The following is a 15,950-nucleotide window of genomic DNA, read 5'->3' as shown; positions in this document are numbered from 1 at the left end:
GTGGGACTCGGGGAACTTAGCCACTGCAGAGAACGGCTAACCAGCGCGTGTGTTGTCTCCTCAGGTCCCCTGAGCCAGAAGGGCTCCTTGGGCCTGGCCCCTGTGAGTGGTGGTGAGTGCTCCCTGCCCCCAGGCGCAGAGCCTCCTGGATGGCTGCCCTCTGGGAGCCTGAACTTTGCATGCTGCAACATTCCCAGAGCTGACTTTGGTGAGCCTCTCCGGGGCCTCGAGTCCTGGACTCTGGGACACCATGCTGCCTTGCCCCGGGCATGGTTCCCTGAGCTCTGGTACAGAGCCCGGGCACTCCCGGCTTGGGTTTCCACTTAGCCCTGGGCCCTGTGCAGGCCCACCCGAACTGCAGTGCAGGAGCAGGGTCCTGGGAACAGTCGCCCACCCCGTCACTCCCAAACCTCTCTGGCTGTGGCATGGCAGAGGCTGCAGTGTCGCCCTCTCCCTCTCTGCACAGTGTTCAATGAGTGGGCGCACTTTCGTCACCACTCACCTCCTGGCCACCCGGAACGGCTCCTGAGCTAGGCAGGTCTGCATGTTACTGGTTCTGTGTGCTGCTCCCAAAGCACGTGGCCGCTGTGTGCGGGCTCAGTCTTCCAAGGCCCTGTTTTCCTCCTCCACAGCCTGAGACCTAAAGCAGCCTCCGCCTCTGGCTTGGGCTGCCACAGTGCAGCTTCCCAGGTCCCCAGGTCCGAGAAGTGTTGACCAGGTGGAGCCCGCACAGGCTCAGAGGCCTCCTTCGACCCCCCCACCCCCACTTGACGCCTGCTCAGTGAGCCTGGTACCTCTGGCTCCACGCAAGGGCTCCCTGGCCTCCTGCCTCCCACGGGCCTTGCAGCTGCCTGTCAGAGGCATCCATGCCTCTGCTCCCTCCAGGGACAGTGCTCGGGGCTCTGCAGTGTTCCCCAGGGCACTTCCGAGGGCGTGCCCATGGCCTATTCCGGTCCTCGTCCTCATCCTCATCCTCGTCCCCATCCCAGTCCTCAACCTGGGAAAGTCCTCTGAGTGCCTTCTCTGCCCCAGATCCCGGCCCTGGCCCCATGGCCAACAGCAGCTCCCATGGCTCCTCCCCAGCGAAGGACATGGACAACGCCAAGGTGAGCCTGGAGCCCGTGCCTGGGCCCGAGCTGCTCCATGTGCCTTTGGTTTCCACTCTGTTCTCCAGCTGGCCTGACGTGACGACCCCGCTGACTAGGTCACCATCTGACTGGGCCTTCACTAAGGCTCAGGCCGAGTTCTGAGTGCTGGAGCACAGCACACCTCACGCCCCTGCCTTGAGAGTTTGGTCAAGCTGGACTTGACCTCACAGTACCCAGAGCCCACCTGCAGTTCCCTAGCCGTCTTCCCGCCTCAGCCTCCCGAGTGCGGGATGACCGGTGTGCATTGCCACACTCGCGTGCGCTTGATTTTTGGGAGCAGCTGTTGGGGTCCTCAGGGTCTGTGCTAGGCAGACCCCTTGCAATGATCGGGATGAGGTGGGCGTGGGCTCTTGTGGGAGTGGGAAGCCGGTTCCAGGGCCCCTTGAATCCTACCCCGGGCGGCCCAGGCTGCTGTGCCTCCTGGGTCCTGAGGCTGCTGCCTTGGCAGCCTTCACACCGCATGGGGCTGCCTGCAATGGTCAGAGCTCCATGGACTGCCTTCCAAGCAGCCCAAGCCCAGGCACCTCCGCCAGCCCCTCCCTGTGCAGTGTCAACTGGCCTAGGCAGCTTCCTGTTCTCCCCAGCTACCCCGGGACCCTGGGAGCCCTTGTGTCGCCCCTGTCGTGCCCAGGGCCACGCTCATGCTGGCAAGAGTGCAGCGAGCTGGTGCAGCGCCCCGCTGGCACCTCTGGAGCTCCTCTCCGCATGCAAGTGGGGACAGTGTGGTGACCATGCTCGCTGCCTGGCATGCTGCTCAAGAGGGGCCAGCAGGGTCCGGGGATCCCTTGACTCCTCTCGGGACGGGCACCCGGTGTCACTGCCCAGGTCGAAACTGGGCCTGCTTTTGTTCACAGGTGAGCATGGCCGTGAAGAGGCCCCCAGCCCATCCAGAGCCCCGGTTCCTGGGAGGCCCCATGCCACCCCACGTGGGCTATGGGTGGCCGCCGCCACCACTGCTCTGCAGGCCCTTCAGGCCTCCGCCGATGTCTCCTAGGCAACCACAAATATTCGGTACGGTAGGACACTTGGGTCAGCACCACCGCCTACCCTGTGCTCTCTCCTCTCCTGTCCTGATCGGAAGCTGCAGCCCGCCTGACTCGAAGCACAAGGCCCAGCACTCTGAGCCCAGTGCAGCCTCCACAGCTGCTTGGACCAGAAGGGCCTTTTAGGCAGAGCGAAAGCCAGTCTCAGCGGGGTGGTCACCTGGGACGCCACAGGCCGCCGGCAGTGGGAGAAGGGAGGGTCAGGCTGTGGTTGAGCCTACTGAGCCTCAGTTTTCCTTATCTGTGAAGTCCAGTGCATCACTCCACTTCCTGGCACAGGGGAAGGGAAACGCTTTCAGCAGACCTGGGCTGTCCTCAGGACGTGTCCGCATGTCCCTCTTGCTTTCCAGTCGCACGCATGGGCCCACCACTGGGCTTAAGAGACTATGCGCCCGGCGTGCTGCCCGGACGCCGCGACCTGCCTCTACATCCCAGCGAGTTCTTGCCGGGACCTGTGCCATTCAGGCCTCCAGGCCTGCTCGGCGCCCGAGCGCATTTCATTTCGAATCCGCGAATGCCACCACCACCCGCTGGACTCCAAGACTACCTACCACCGCCTGCCGGGCCCCAGGCCTACCCACCACCATGTGCCGGGCCTCAGGACTATGCACCGCCGCCTGCCAGGTCCCTGGAGTACCAACTGCCACGAGTTGGGCCCCAGGACAACCCACAACCCCGTGCCGGACCCCAAGAATACCCACCACTACGTGCCAGGCCCCAGGACTACCCACCACCACATGCCTGGCCCCAGGACTACCGAGCAACACGTGCTGGGCCCCAGGACTACCGACCACCACGTGCCAGGCCCCAGGACTACCCATCACCACCAGCTGGGCTGCAGGAATGCCAACCACCATGTGCCGGGCCCCAGGACTACCTGCCACCTCCTACCAGGCCCCAACATTAACCACCGCCACCTGCCGGGCCCCAGGACTACCCACCACCACCTGCTGGGCCCCAAACTACCCACCGACACCTGCAGGGCCCCAGGACTGCCTACTGCCACCTGCTGGGCCCCAGGTCGACCCACCAGCACCTGCCGGGCCCAAGGGCTACCCACCAGCACCTGTCGGGCCCAAGGGCTACCCATGACCATCTGCCGGGCCCAAGACAATCCACCGCCACCTGCCAGGGCCGAAAACTAGCCACCCCCGCCTGCCAGGCCCTAGGACTAGCCACAGCCACCTGCCAAGCCCAACTGTCCAAAACTGCCTGCCCAGCCCCAGGACTACCCACCACCGCAAGCCGGGCCCCAGGAATACCCACCACCATCTGCCAGGCTCCAGGACTACCCACTGCTGCATGCTGGGCCCCAGCACTAGTCCTGGGGCCAGGCAGGCGGTTGTGGACAATCCTGGGGCCTGGCAGGTGCCTGTGGCTAGTCCTGGGACCCTGCAGGTGGCGGCGGCAGGCGGCAGTGGCTAGTCTTGGGGCCTGGCAGGCGACAGTTGGTAGTCCTTTGGTCCCGCAGGTGACAGTGGCTAGTCCTGGGCCCCGGCAGGTGGTGGTGGGGAGTCCTGGTGCCCGGCAGGCGGCAGTGGGCGGTTCTGCAGCCTGGCAGGGGGCTGTGGCTAGTCCTAGGGCCTGGCAGGGGGTGGTGGTTAGTCTTCGGCCCTGCAGGTGGCGGTGGGTTGTCTTATGAACTGGCAGGCGGTGGTGTGTTGTCCTGGGGCCTGGCAGTTGGCAGCGGGTAGTTCTGGGGTCCAGCATGGGGCAGTGGGTAGGCCTGGAGCCAGGCAGAAGGCAGTGGGTAGTCCTGGAGCCCGGCAGATGGCAGTGGGTATTCCTGGGGCCCGGCATGCAGTGGTGGGTAGTCCTGGGGCCGGGCAGGCAGTTTTGGACAGTTGGGGCCCGGCAGGTGGCTGTGGCTAGTCCTAGGGCCTGGCAGGCGGTGGTGGCTAGTCTTTGGCCCCAGCAGGTGGCGGTGGGTTGTCATGGGCCCCGGCAGATGGTCGTGGGTAGCCCTTGGGCCTGGCAGGTGGTGGTGGGTCGTCCTGGGGTCCAGCAGGTGGCAGTGGGCAGTCCTGGGGCCCTGCAGGTGTCGGTGGGTAGTTTGGGGCCCAGCAGGCAGTGGTGGGTAGTCCTGGGGCCCGGCAGGTGGCGGTGGTTAATGTTGGGGCCTGGTAGGAGGAGGCAGGTGGTCCTGGAGCCCGGCACATGGTGGTTAGCATTCTTGCGGCCCAGCTGGTGGTGATGGGTATTCCTGGGGCCCGGCACGTGGTGGTCGGTAGTCCTGGGGCCAGGAATGTGGTGGTGGGTAGTCCTGGGGCCCGGCAGGTGGCGGTGGTTAATGTTGGGGCCTGGTAGGAGGAGGCAGGTAGTCCTGGAGCCCGGCACATGGTGGTTGGCATTCCTGCGCCCAGCTGGTGGTGATGGGTAGTCCTGGGGCCCGGCACGTGGTGGTGGGTAGTCCTGGGGCCAGGAATGTGGTGGTGGGTAGTCCTGGGGCCCGGCACGTGTTAGTGGGTAGTCCTGGGCCTGGCACGTAGTGGTGGGTATTCTAGGGGCCCAGTATGGGGTTGTGGGTTGTCCTGGGGCCCAACTCGTGGCATTTGTACTCCTGGGACCTGGCAGGCGGTGGTGCATAGTCCTGAGGTCCGGCACGTGGTGGTGGGTAGGCCTGGCACCCGACAGGTGGAGGTGGGTAGTCCTGGGGCCTGGCAGGCGGCGGTGGGTATTCCTGGCACCCGGCAGGCAGCGGTGGGTTGTCCTCGGGCCCGGCAGGCATAGGTGGGTTGTTCTGGGGCCCGGCAGGCAGTGGTAGGTAGTCTTGGAGTCCAGTGGGTGGTGGTGGCATTCGCGGATCCGAAATGAAATGCGCTCGGGCGCCGAGCGGGCCTGGAGGCCTGAATGGCACAGGTCCCGGCAAGAACTCGCTGGGATGTAGAGGCAGGTCGCGGCGTCCGGCAGCATGCCGGGCGCATAGTCTCTTAAGCCCAGTGGTGGGCCCATGCGTGCGACTGGAAAGCAAGAGGGACATGCGGACACGTCCTGAGGAGCAGCCCAGGTCTGCTGAAAGCGTTTCCCTTCCCCTGTGCCAGGAAGTCGAGTGATGCACTGGACATCACAGATAAGGAAAACTGAGGCTCAGTAGGCTCAACCACAGCCTGACCCTCCCTTCTCCCACTGCCGGCGGCCTGTGGCGTCCCAGGTGACCACCTCGCTGAGACTGGCTTTCGCTCTGCCTAAAAGGCCCTTCTGGTCCAAGCAGCTGTGGAGGCTGCACTGGGCTCAGAGTGCTGGGCCTTGTGCTTCGAGTCAGGCGGGCTGCAGCTGCCAATCAGGACAGGTGAGGAGAGAGGACAGGGTAGGCGAGAGGACAGGGTAGGCGGTGGTGCTGACCCAAGTGTCCTACCGTACCGAATATTGGTGGTTGCCTAGGAGACATCGGCGGAGGCCCGAAGGGCCTGCAGAGCAGTGGTGGCGGAGGCGACCCATAGCCCACGTGGGGCAGCATGGGGCCTCCCAGGAACCGGGGCCCTGGATGGGCTGGGGGCCCCTTCACGGCCATGCTCACCTGCGAACAGAAGCAGGCCCAGTTTCAAACTCGGCAGTGACACCGGGTGCCCGTCCCGAGAGGAGTCAAGGGGTCCCCAGAACCTGCCGGGCCCTCGTGAGCAGCATGCCACGCAGCGAGCATGGTCACCACGCTGACTGCACTCGCGTTTGGAGATGAGCTCCAGAGGTGCCAGTAGCGTGCTTCGCCAGCTCGCTGCACTCTTGCCAGGATGAGTGTGGCCCTGGGCCCTACAGGGGCGACACAAGGGCTCCCAGGGTCCCGGAGTAGCTGGGGAGAACAGGAAGCTGCCTCGGCCAGTTGACACTGCACAGGGAGGGGCTGGCGGAGGCACCTGTGCCTGGGATGCTTGGAAGGCAGTCCATGGAGCTCTGACCATTGCAGGCAGCCCCATGTGGTGCGAAGTCTGCCAAGGCAGCAGCCTCAGGACCCAGGAGGCACAGCAGCCTGGGCCGCCCGGGGTCGGATTCAGGGGGCCCTGGAACCGGCTTCCCACTCCCACAAGAGCCCACGCCCACCTCATCCCCATCATTGCAAGGGGTCTGCCTAGCACAGACCCTGAGGACCCCAACAGCTGCTCCCAAAAATCAAGCGCACGCGAGTGTGGCAATGCACACCGGTCATCCCGCACTCGGGAGGCTGAGGCGGGAGGACTGCTAGGGAACTGCAGGTGGGCTCTGGGTACTGTGAGGTCAAGTCCAGCTTGAGCTGCATAAGGAAACCCTGACTCAAAATAAGTACCAAACCAAACACTCAAGTCAGGGACATGAGGTGTGCTTTGCTCCAGCACTCAGCACGTGGCCCCAGTCTTAGTGAAGGCCCCAGTCAGATGGTGACCTAGTCTGTGGCGTCCCCACGCCCAGGCCAGCTGGAGAACAGAGGGTAAACCTAGGGCCCATGGAGCAGCAGGGGCCAAGGCACAGGCTCTAGGCTCACCTTGGCATTGTCCATGTCCTTCTCTGGGGAGGAGCCATGGGAGCTGCTGTTGGCCACAGGGCCAGGGCCTGGATCTGGGGGCAGAGAAGGCACTCAGAGGACTTTCCCAGGACGAGGACGAGGATGAGGACAAGGACCGGAAGAAGCCACGGGCACGCCCTGGGAAGTGCCCTCAGGAACACTGCAGAGCCCCGAGGACTGTCCTGGAGGGAGCAGAGGCATGGCTGCCTCTGACAGGCAGCTGCAAGGCCCGTGGGAGGCAGGAGGCCAGGGAGCCCTCAAGTGGAGCCAGAGGTACCAGGCTCACTGAGCAGGCGTCAAGTGGGGGTGGGGAGGTCGAAGGAGGCCTCCGCCTGCGCGGGATCCACCTGCTCAGCACTTCTCGGAAATGGGGAGCTGGGAAAGCTGCGCTGTGGCAGAACAAGCTAAGAGCACAGCATGCGCCAGGCTCTAGCTGCCTGTGTGGGAGATGAGTGTACCCCGAGGGAAGCCAGGATTGTCCAGCAGAGCTGCTGGGAAAGCAATAGGCGGAGTCTACCCACCCCTTCCCCCATACTGTCAGGGAAGAGCTGTTCCTCTAGACCTAGGCCATGATAAGCACACAAGATAGGCCGAATGGGTGGACGGGAGCCTTGGCCCCAGCCAGAAAGCGAAATGTGGGCCCAGAGGCCAGTGCTGCCCTCCCTCAACCCACACATGGAGGACAATGCCAAAGATGCTGAACTGAGCCCTAGACAAATCCCTAGGCTTCAAGAAACAAGTAGTGGAGCTGAGGCTACAGAGGCAGGGACGCAGGGCCAAACTGCTAGCTGGATGAAGGTGATGGCGGACAGGCAGGAGCAGCCTCAGGTCGCCATCACAGGAAACCAGCAGCACCCTGGGCCCCAAGTTTCCTCTATGATCACTGCACATCGAAGCTGCTAGGCAATCAGAAGTGACAGGAATGGCCAGCATGAGACACTGGGCAAAATGTCTGGGACTCACTTCTGCAGCTCCAGCTCCTTCTGGTGGGACAGCTCCTTCAGGACCTCCACCTTCTGCTGCAGCATGCTAAACTCCTCCTCATCCGGGCCTTGTCTGCCTGCAGCCTGCCGAGGTCCTCACCTAGCTTCACGATCTGGTCTGGGAGGTGAGACAAGTCACCAAGGACACCGCCAAAGACACAGAACCAGGCTCCCAGCATCCCTGCCTCATTCATGCCGGCACTCAGCCTGACCACCATGCAGTCAGGGACCTACCTTCCAGATCACATCTGGCAGACAGGGAGGCTCTCAGCTTCAACTGCAGGAGTTGGAGATCTTTCTGAAATACAGATATTGCGGGATGTGTCTGAAAATTGTGAGGGAGGGGCACAGGCTTGAAAGTAAGGCTCAGTCAGGACTCAAGGGCCCCGGGGGTCTCTGTGAAGGGACTCACCCGGGAGACATCCATCAGCTGGTGCATGTGAGCCTTCTTATTTTCCCCACCCACAAAGAGAACAAGTGTGGCTGTGTCTTCCTGTGCCTTTTCTAACACTGTGGTCTTGACTTCCACAAAACTAAACTAATGCTCATGAAACACTGTAAAGAAAAACAATTCACCAACAGAACTGACACACTGACTTTCATGACAACTGCACCCTTAGAGTTTGTGAGCTCCTGCCAAGACAGCATGCCACATGGTCTAGTGGGAGCTGGCCGGCGTGGGTCCAGACTCGCACTCTGAGCACCCTCTGCAGCTGGGGCGGCACCCTGACCACTTTCCTCATCTCAGACCCTGCTGCTCTCCAGCCTTTGCCCTCACAGCCTGGACTGTGGCTCCCCATCCCCACACTCTAGGTGACCCTGGCCAAGTGCCTGAGAACCACAGAACAGCAGAGGCTGTGAGTACGGACCCATGTGTCATCTCCAGAAAGCTGAGTGAGTGTCTTCTCTGGCACAGAGGCCGACACAAAGACAAAGGCTCCAGCGTACACATGTACACATCCAGTTCTCAGGGGTGGAAAAGCAGCTTTCCCTGCTTGCCTGCTGCTACTGCACCCCAGTGACCCAGACATAAGTACGAATTATTCAGATGTTGGGAGCCATTGAAGCTGGAAACCGACCACACGTGCAGGGCCAGGGCATGGCTGGCCCAAGAACAAAGAGTCCCTGGGGTTGCCATATGAAGAAGCTGCCTCAGCCCAGAGATCACCAAGCCCCAAGACAATCTGAACAGTGGGCTGCTAGGACAACAGTGTGTCACATGACATTAAGTTGCTAAAACTTATAAACGCCCCTGCAGTGAGGGGCCAGTTCCTTTCTTCCCATGAGGAGGGTAAGGGCTCCACCTGACCCCAGATTGGTCTGTCTATTTTCTCATCCTCTTGTGGTCCTTCACACTAAGAACCTAAAGAGCTTCATGGGTCAGTCGGGGCAAGAAGAAACTCAGCTGAGAAGCAGTATCCATGTATGGAATTAAAGACAAAAATGCTTAGGAGACTGAGGTAGAAATTTTGCTGTGGGTTTGAGGCCAGTGTGGGCTACACAGTGAGATCAAGGCCAGCCACTACATAGAGACCTTGTCTAAAATAACAATAAAGAGAAGAAGACAAAAAAGGGCCCTTGAAGGGCTGGGGATTTAGCTCAGTGGCACAAGCACCTGCCTGGTGAGTGCATGGTCATGAGTTAGATCCCTGGTTAAAAAAAAAAAAAGGGCCCTTGGGCTAGGGCCGGTCTTACCTCCCACTTCTCCTTTGGCTAATTCACCTGGCTCACATCTGTGTGGACCTGGACCTTCAGATTCCAATCCCCTCTCCTCCAACCGGTTCAGCTGCATGATGCAGTTGTTCAGAGCCTAGCAGAGAAGGGAGCAGCAGTTAAGAGCCTCTCCATCCTCACAGTGGGTTGTTTTCCAAGTGTTCATGATCAGGCTGGGCCGGCTGGGGTAACTTACACCAATGCTATCATCCTTATCATGGAGAGTGGCTTCCAGATCCCTCTGAGACTTTTCCAACGACCTGATTCGCTGGCTGAGTTTAGCGTTCAGCTTCTTCTGGTCTTCAACTTCCTGCTCTAGCTGAAAGTCACATGGAAGGGTCCCTGCGGACTGGGGATTCCACAGAGGCACAGGACCATGCAAGTGGGATGGGGAAGCAGGACTCCTGTCCCTCCTTGTCCCATCGCAGAGGCTAAGACTTGGTTCAGGACTGCAGAGTGTGACTTCCACCCTGAGCTGTCAACGAAGCTGACCCCATCCATCAAGTCCTTCTGAAAAATGCCTGCTGACTCAAATGCCTGACTTCCAGGTGGCACCCGTGGGCATGTATTGCTGGGGCTTAACATGTTCCCACAGGCATGAACCGCTGCAGGGCATGCAGGACTGTCCTTACCACCTAATGGGACTATCCTGTGTATCCCCCTAGCAGGAACATAACCCATTCACATGGGAACTGCCGGCAGCTAGCTGTGGGATTTCTGGCCTCAGTGTGTGTGTGTTGATCACAGATCCCTGATCTAACCTTCCTATGGCCAATGTGAGGCAGTAACTGTTAGAGGAGGCTTAGCAAAGCCTTCAATCTGAGGTTTAAAAAGCCAACCCCTGGCCTTGCTGAGGCCAAAGGAATGACTAGTATCTAACAAGACAAGGGCCAAGAACTGCCATCAATTTACAGAATTGAAAATCCACGAGAAACACAAAAGGAGCCTGTGCCCTCAGTAATGTGCAAGCTGGGGAGGACAGACTCGATGCTCCCCAGCTTGCTGCAGGGGACTGCAAAAGCAGCTCCTCATGAGAAAAGATGACAGAGCTAAAGTCGCTGGGTTTTGCACCCACCCTGACCAGACATTTACAAAATCTGCACTTTCTTCTTCTTCTTCAGCCTTGTGTTTTCTTCCTGAACCTGGTGGCACTCAGACTTCACCTTCTCCTCACTCAACTTGCCTTCATTCAGGGCGACCTGAACCTAACGCACAACAGGACTGTTCACGAGCCATGCCAGGGAGGGGCCCCCAGCCCTGCCCCTCAATCATGCACGGCCTCTGCCTTCCATGGCTCTCAGCACTCATCAGGTCACCACTGCTCCATGCAGCTGAGTCTCGACACTGACACCGGCAGAGAGTGTGGGCAGCCTTACCTTGGAAAATTCTGAGGCATTCATTGAAATAACCTCCTTTAGCTTCTCCACAGATTTCTCATTTTCCAGGACCTGCCACGGAAGCAAGGAACACACAGAACGCATTAGGACTGTGGGAGAAACACTGATACATATGCTAAAGAACAAAAACATTACTACAAGGTACCCCAAACTATCCACTATGTTTTAGGTAAAATCGGGATTAAATGTGGTCTGGGGAAAAAATCTGCTTAAAGAGCTGAGAGAAAAACTGAAGTCAAGAGTTTCATGGCACCCTCAAGCTTTGGGGTTATGTTACTACATAGAGTACAAAGAAATGTCCAAGCACACCATGGAAAATGAACAGCTTTTTCTGGTGTCAGGAAAACAAGCCCCAAAAGGTCTGGAGATTTAGCTCAGCAGCATTAAATGCCTGCCCGCCAAGCACTGAGTCATGAGTTCGATCCCTGGCACCAAAAAAAAAAGCTCCAAGATCACTTTAAACATGTTCTTGTCTGAATTAAAAATGGTAAGAATGCTGGGTATGGTGGAGGACGCCTGTAATCCCAGCACTCAGGAAGCTGAGGCAGGAGAGTTTAAGGCCAGCCTAGGCTACAAGGTGAGTTCACAGCCAGCCTGAACTGCATAACAGAACCCAGTCTCAAAAAGACAAAACCAAAATAAAACAATAGAAAAAAAAGTGTTTCTGGGGGAATAGAAAAATCTCATGTGCCAAATTTCTCAATATTTATGACAATACTGGCTCAAGGGGTGACCCTAACCCACCGTTCTTTTAACTGCAGTTTGTATGTCATAACTTCCTGCCAAACAGCATGCTGCACAAAGGACTGAAAATGGGCAATTCACCAGGTGTGTGCTGAGCAAAGGACCAGGCCACACAGGAGGTGGGAAGCATGAGAACTCTCCTCACTACATTTCCGATTAGGGGATTTGCAGACTATTCGAAAGGCACAGAGTTCACTGTGAAATAAAACCAGTTTACACAGACTACTCAACTGGACCCATTTTTTAGTGACTGTGTGTTCTGGAGGACACAACTATGAAATTATCCAAGATTCAGGATCAAAACACTTCCCGTGCCTATAAAAACATTCTACTGAATCAGTACTAAAAATCCCACAAAATGGGTACAGGCATGTTCAGTTCTGTTATTCCTAGTCTCATGGAGTTAACAGCATTGATCTATGTAAGAAACACATTCAGAACTAAGTAACAGAAGTCACTGTGCTAGTAAAACCTTGTTCCAAAGAAGCAAGCAGAGCGTTCCCTTTACACAGGATGGAGCATAAGATCTGGAGGGCTCAGAGGAAATGATGAAGCGAGAACACAGGCCTTCAAAATACCGTAATAATTGAGCTACACCACAGACACGCTAAAGGAAGGCCCGTGAGAGGTTCTACCTTCTGTTCATAACTTGACAATTTTTCTGCTAGTTGTGCATTGTCCTTTGTGGTAGTCTTCACCTTTTCAGCAATCTGCTGTTCGGTGACTAAAAAGAGGAAATAGCCAGGTTATTAGGAGCATTAAATGGAACTGAGCTGCACAGTGTCTCAGCAGCAAGGACACCTGTGAGGCTCTGTGAGAGACAGGGCTTAGCACAGCTACCTGCCTTTCCAGAGAGACCCGAAGCTAACAGCAGCAGTGCACAGGACACTGTTAAACTTTAAGAAAACTATAGTAATACTTGTTTTGAGGAGATATCAATTACTGCAAAGGCAGGAGATACAGTAAAATGTTACACAGTTGGAGAGGCTCCTTTCACAAAAGGTACTTGTTCTCTGAAAACGGATCACTTCAAATGAATGTCATTTGCTATGAGAAAAAGAAAGTTTAGGCTACAGATCTACACTGCTGTCTCTCGAGCTCCTGTCCTGATAAACCTATAAGGGGCCGAGGTGTCCCTAGCACAGACACACTGTCCTCTCTCCACACCTGTGTGACCCAGCCACGCTCTGTCTGCTCCAAGTAAGCAGTCACCCCTGCCCCCACATCTCCTAGCTCAGCCGGTACCATCACCCTCCCCACTATACCATGGTTAGTAGCAATAGTAAAATGTGGAGCAGTTAGTGAGTCAAATCAGACACCAAAGTCACTGTCGCTCCTAGCCTGCCTAAAAGTCCTTCCAAACACCAACAGGAAGAGATTTACCTTGGTATATTCTCTCCTTTACCTAGAAGAAAAAGAGAGAAATTTGATGTCAAACATTTGATTTAAAGCAATGCATAGTTCCTAACACAAGTCAGAATCATAAGCAAGTGAAAATTTAGTAACTTTAGTTCAGAATAAACCCATACAATTAAAAATGTATTATAAGTAGCCTCTGATACAGAGGAAGAGTAAGGAGCGTGTCTTACTTCACAGCTACACACAGGCTTATGCGCCAGGACCAAGTGAACACCAGGCTTCTGAGATGAGCATTTGGCTTCAACAGTGAAATGCTTGTTTTTATAATACACACATTATTGATTTACTTACTCAAAATTACTTGACAATCCCAAAAGCAAGCATGCAGTCTAGAAATGGGTAACCATATGGAAGACTGGCGAGTGAGATTACCAGTATCACCTTTACACTAAGATACGCCTCTCTCACCCACTGGAAGATACCTCAGAAACCCTATTTCAAGTGATCTATTGACTCAATTAAGAAATAATCTAATACACCTCATCATCTGATTTCCCCAGACCACAAAAACAGTAATAAATCTAAGCAGAAGGGAAGACACCAGAAGAACACAGAGAAATGACAGCTAAGGGCTTCCAGGAAGAGCACAGACCCAGTTCTACCTCCAGGTGCCTTCTGGGGTCCTAAATCCTAAACTGTAACTAATTAAATACCACAGCAGCGATCACTGCACTTCTCTGTAACGCAGACTGTCTTCTCCTTCCGAGTGCTATAAACAGTATAGGACAGCAGAGCGCAGTGGCCAGCTGAGGGGCGTGGGGGGGAGGGACTGTCCTCTCCAGGATCAGGAGTGGCGCCTCAGAGCCATGTGACCTCAGGGAGTGGGAGGAAGTGAGCCCAGGGGCAGGGTGTGAAGCTGCAGGTGAGCCTGAGAGCCCTGCTGGGTCGCAGCTGCAGGGGAACCAAAGGAGAGGAGCAGGGGAAACAGCACCTTTTCACCCCCAAACACTCTGCTTACCCTTCCAGGCGTGCTTTCATCCAAGAAGCTGTTCAGTGAGATTCCAGAAGTCCTCACAGGAATCTTTCATAGGGTGGTGTTTTGGGTTTGTTTTTTGGTGGTACCTGGGACAGGGCTTTCACACAGCCTTCCCATTTTTCTTGAGACAGGCTCTTGGTAAGTGACCAAGTTGCCCAGGCTGGGCTCAAACTTGCACTTCTCCTGTCTCAGCCTCCCTCTCCTCCAGGGCTGCAGGAATGCACACACCACTCTGCCTGATCTTGCCTGGACGTTTCTACCATCTTACTGTATTTCTTGCCCTGTATGTTTCTACAGCACAGTTCATCAGTACCTCACGGTCTGTTTCCCCTTTTCCCACTTCACATTAAATCGTGAACACCTTCTTTGCCCCCTGCCTTTGAAATACATACAGCAGCCTAATATTCTGTTGTGTGGATATAAATAAGATGAAACATGATATTCCCTAACATAGATCATTTAGGTTTCACCAAGTTATTACTCTATTAAATACTACATCTAATACCTTTGTATAAAATCTTAACATGTAATTTATTTCTTTAAGATCACTTACTGATGTTATCATACCATATAAAAGCAATTTATATTTCTTATCCTGTTTTGTATCCCATTTTAAAGGCTTATGATATATAGAATTATTAAACTGCTTTTCAGGATGGCTGTACGAGTCACCAACTCTACTAACAAGTGGATATGCTTAGCTTGCTCTTAAGTCTTTGACAGTACCAAGATTAAATTATTTCAGAAAACTAACTTGAATTATAACCACTGATTTGTTTATGTTAATAACTGAAAGGCCAATGATAATAGAATCCTCAATATATTCAGAAGTCAAAGAACAAGTTAATTCACTCACTGGAAAAACATTCCTCCACAAGAAAATCGCAAGCATAAGGATTCGAACACAGGTAGTGAGCAATAAAGGCTCCCAGGGGAGCCCATAAAGTCTCCAGGCCCGGGCTGGAGATTCTCAGGTAACACTGCAACCAGCTGAAAAGGAAGGGCACAAATAACGGAAACCCGTTAACAGAACTGGCGGAGCAATCACGAAGGATCATCACAGATACTCTGGATCTACTCTCCATAGTCTAAACCAACTTCCAGGTGCCCTGTAGAAACTTCCGGAAAGGGGATACAGTCAGGCTCCTGTTCTTGTCCCATATGTGGAGTCTCTGAACTTAGGGAGTGAGCTGAGCCTATTTCCCAGTTGGCCAACAGCCATTCTTCATCGCAGTGTCTCACGCATGGCCCAGATCAGGCTTAAGTGAGCTGTTTTCTATTACTGCACACGCGTGCACGCACACGCACACACACACACACACACACACACACACAAACACACAGAAACACACACCCCACATTGTAAATACATGATAGAAGCCATCGGTTTGTGGGTCTGCAAGCAAAAGCACTATGACAATGATCGCCACAAATCAGGCATCACTCCTCCAGGAGGCTGCATCTCAATTCGGTGCACCCTCAGGAAACAATCCTTGCAAGGAAACAGGTGGGGCATGAATGTGGCTCCCAAGGCGATGGCTGGCTTCACATCATGCTGCTCCCTCAGGACAGCCCGGCCCTCTGCAGTCCCCACCACGCTCCAGCCCGTCGGGTACCTTCCGAAGAAACCGTCCCACCGTGGGCGACCAGTGCCCCTGGCCCAACCCTGGTTCCCCCGCCTCACCTTCAGTAGCAGGTCGACAAAGGCAGAGTACAGCTTCGACAGGGGCTTCAGCAGCTCGGGGGTGCCCGGGGAAACGAAGACCCCGGCTACAGTGGCTGATACATTGTCCATAGCGAAGGACCGCTCGCTGCGGACCCGGCCGGACCGGGCAGGACCGGGCAGGACCTGGCTTGACCGGGCCGGACCCGGCAGTGGCAAAGAAGTCTTTCCCAGTGGCAGTGGCAGCAGAGGGCGGAACTGCACAGCTACACCTTCGGCTTCGTGCTGCTCTATGAACCATAAACACAGGTAACAGAGGGTCTCCAGGACGACCACAAAGGGGCAGGGCTTCACAGAGAGGGCGGGGCCAAAGCTGGACACCGCGCGGGG

The 15,950-nt window shown here is 56.0% G+C and overlaps 1 protein-coding gene and 1 long non-coding RNA gene across 2 annotated transcripts in view; one reads left to right on the top strand and one right to left on the bottom strand.

Annotated features, from left to right (window-relative positions):
• LOC101787678 (uncharacterized) overlaps positions 1-362 on the top strand; it is a 29,894-nt gene extending 29,532 nt beyond the window's left edge. Inside the window, 1 exon segment of the mRNA XM_063233342.1 lies at positions 65-362. Within this exon segment, the coding sequence (XP_063089412.1) occupies positions 65-327 (263 nt within the window). The 3' untranslated portion in view covers positions 328-362.
• A 6,602-nt stretch (positions 363-6,964) lies between these two features.
• LOC101787648 (uncharacterized) lies at positions 6,965-13,628 on the bottom strand. Its single transcript, XR_010041935.1, has 8 exons — positions 13,514-13,628; positions 12,886-12,907; positions 12,138-12,226; positions 10,738-10,809; positions 9,558-9,680; positions 9,344-9,458; positions 7,883-7,946; positions 6,965-7,766 (listed from the first exon to the last, which is right to left on the bottom strand). It is a non-coding gene; the product is annotated as an uncharacterized LOC101787648 (long non-coding RNA).
• Between the last annotated feature and the right edge of the window lie 2,322 nt (positions 13,629-15,950).

This window comes from Cavia porcellus, unplaced genomic scaffold (genome assembly GCF_034190915.1).
Source record: "Cavia porcellus strain 051 isolate PalLab524CR breed Dunkin Hartley unplaced genomic scaffold, mCavPor4.1 scaffold_22, whole genome shotgun sequence".
Taxonomy (NCBI): Eukaryota; Metazoa; Chordata; class Mammalia; order Rodentia; family Caviidae; genus Cavia; species Cavia porcellus.
The sequence above is the reverse complement of the archived record's forward strand: the minus strand, read 5'-3'. Positions and strand labels throughout refer to the sequence as shown.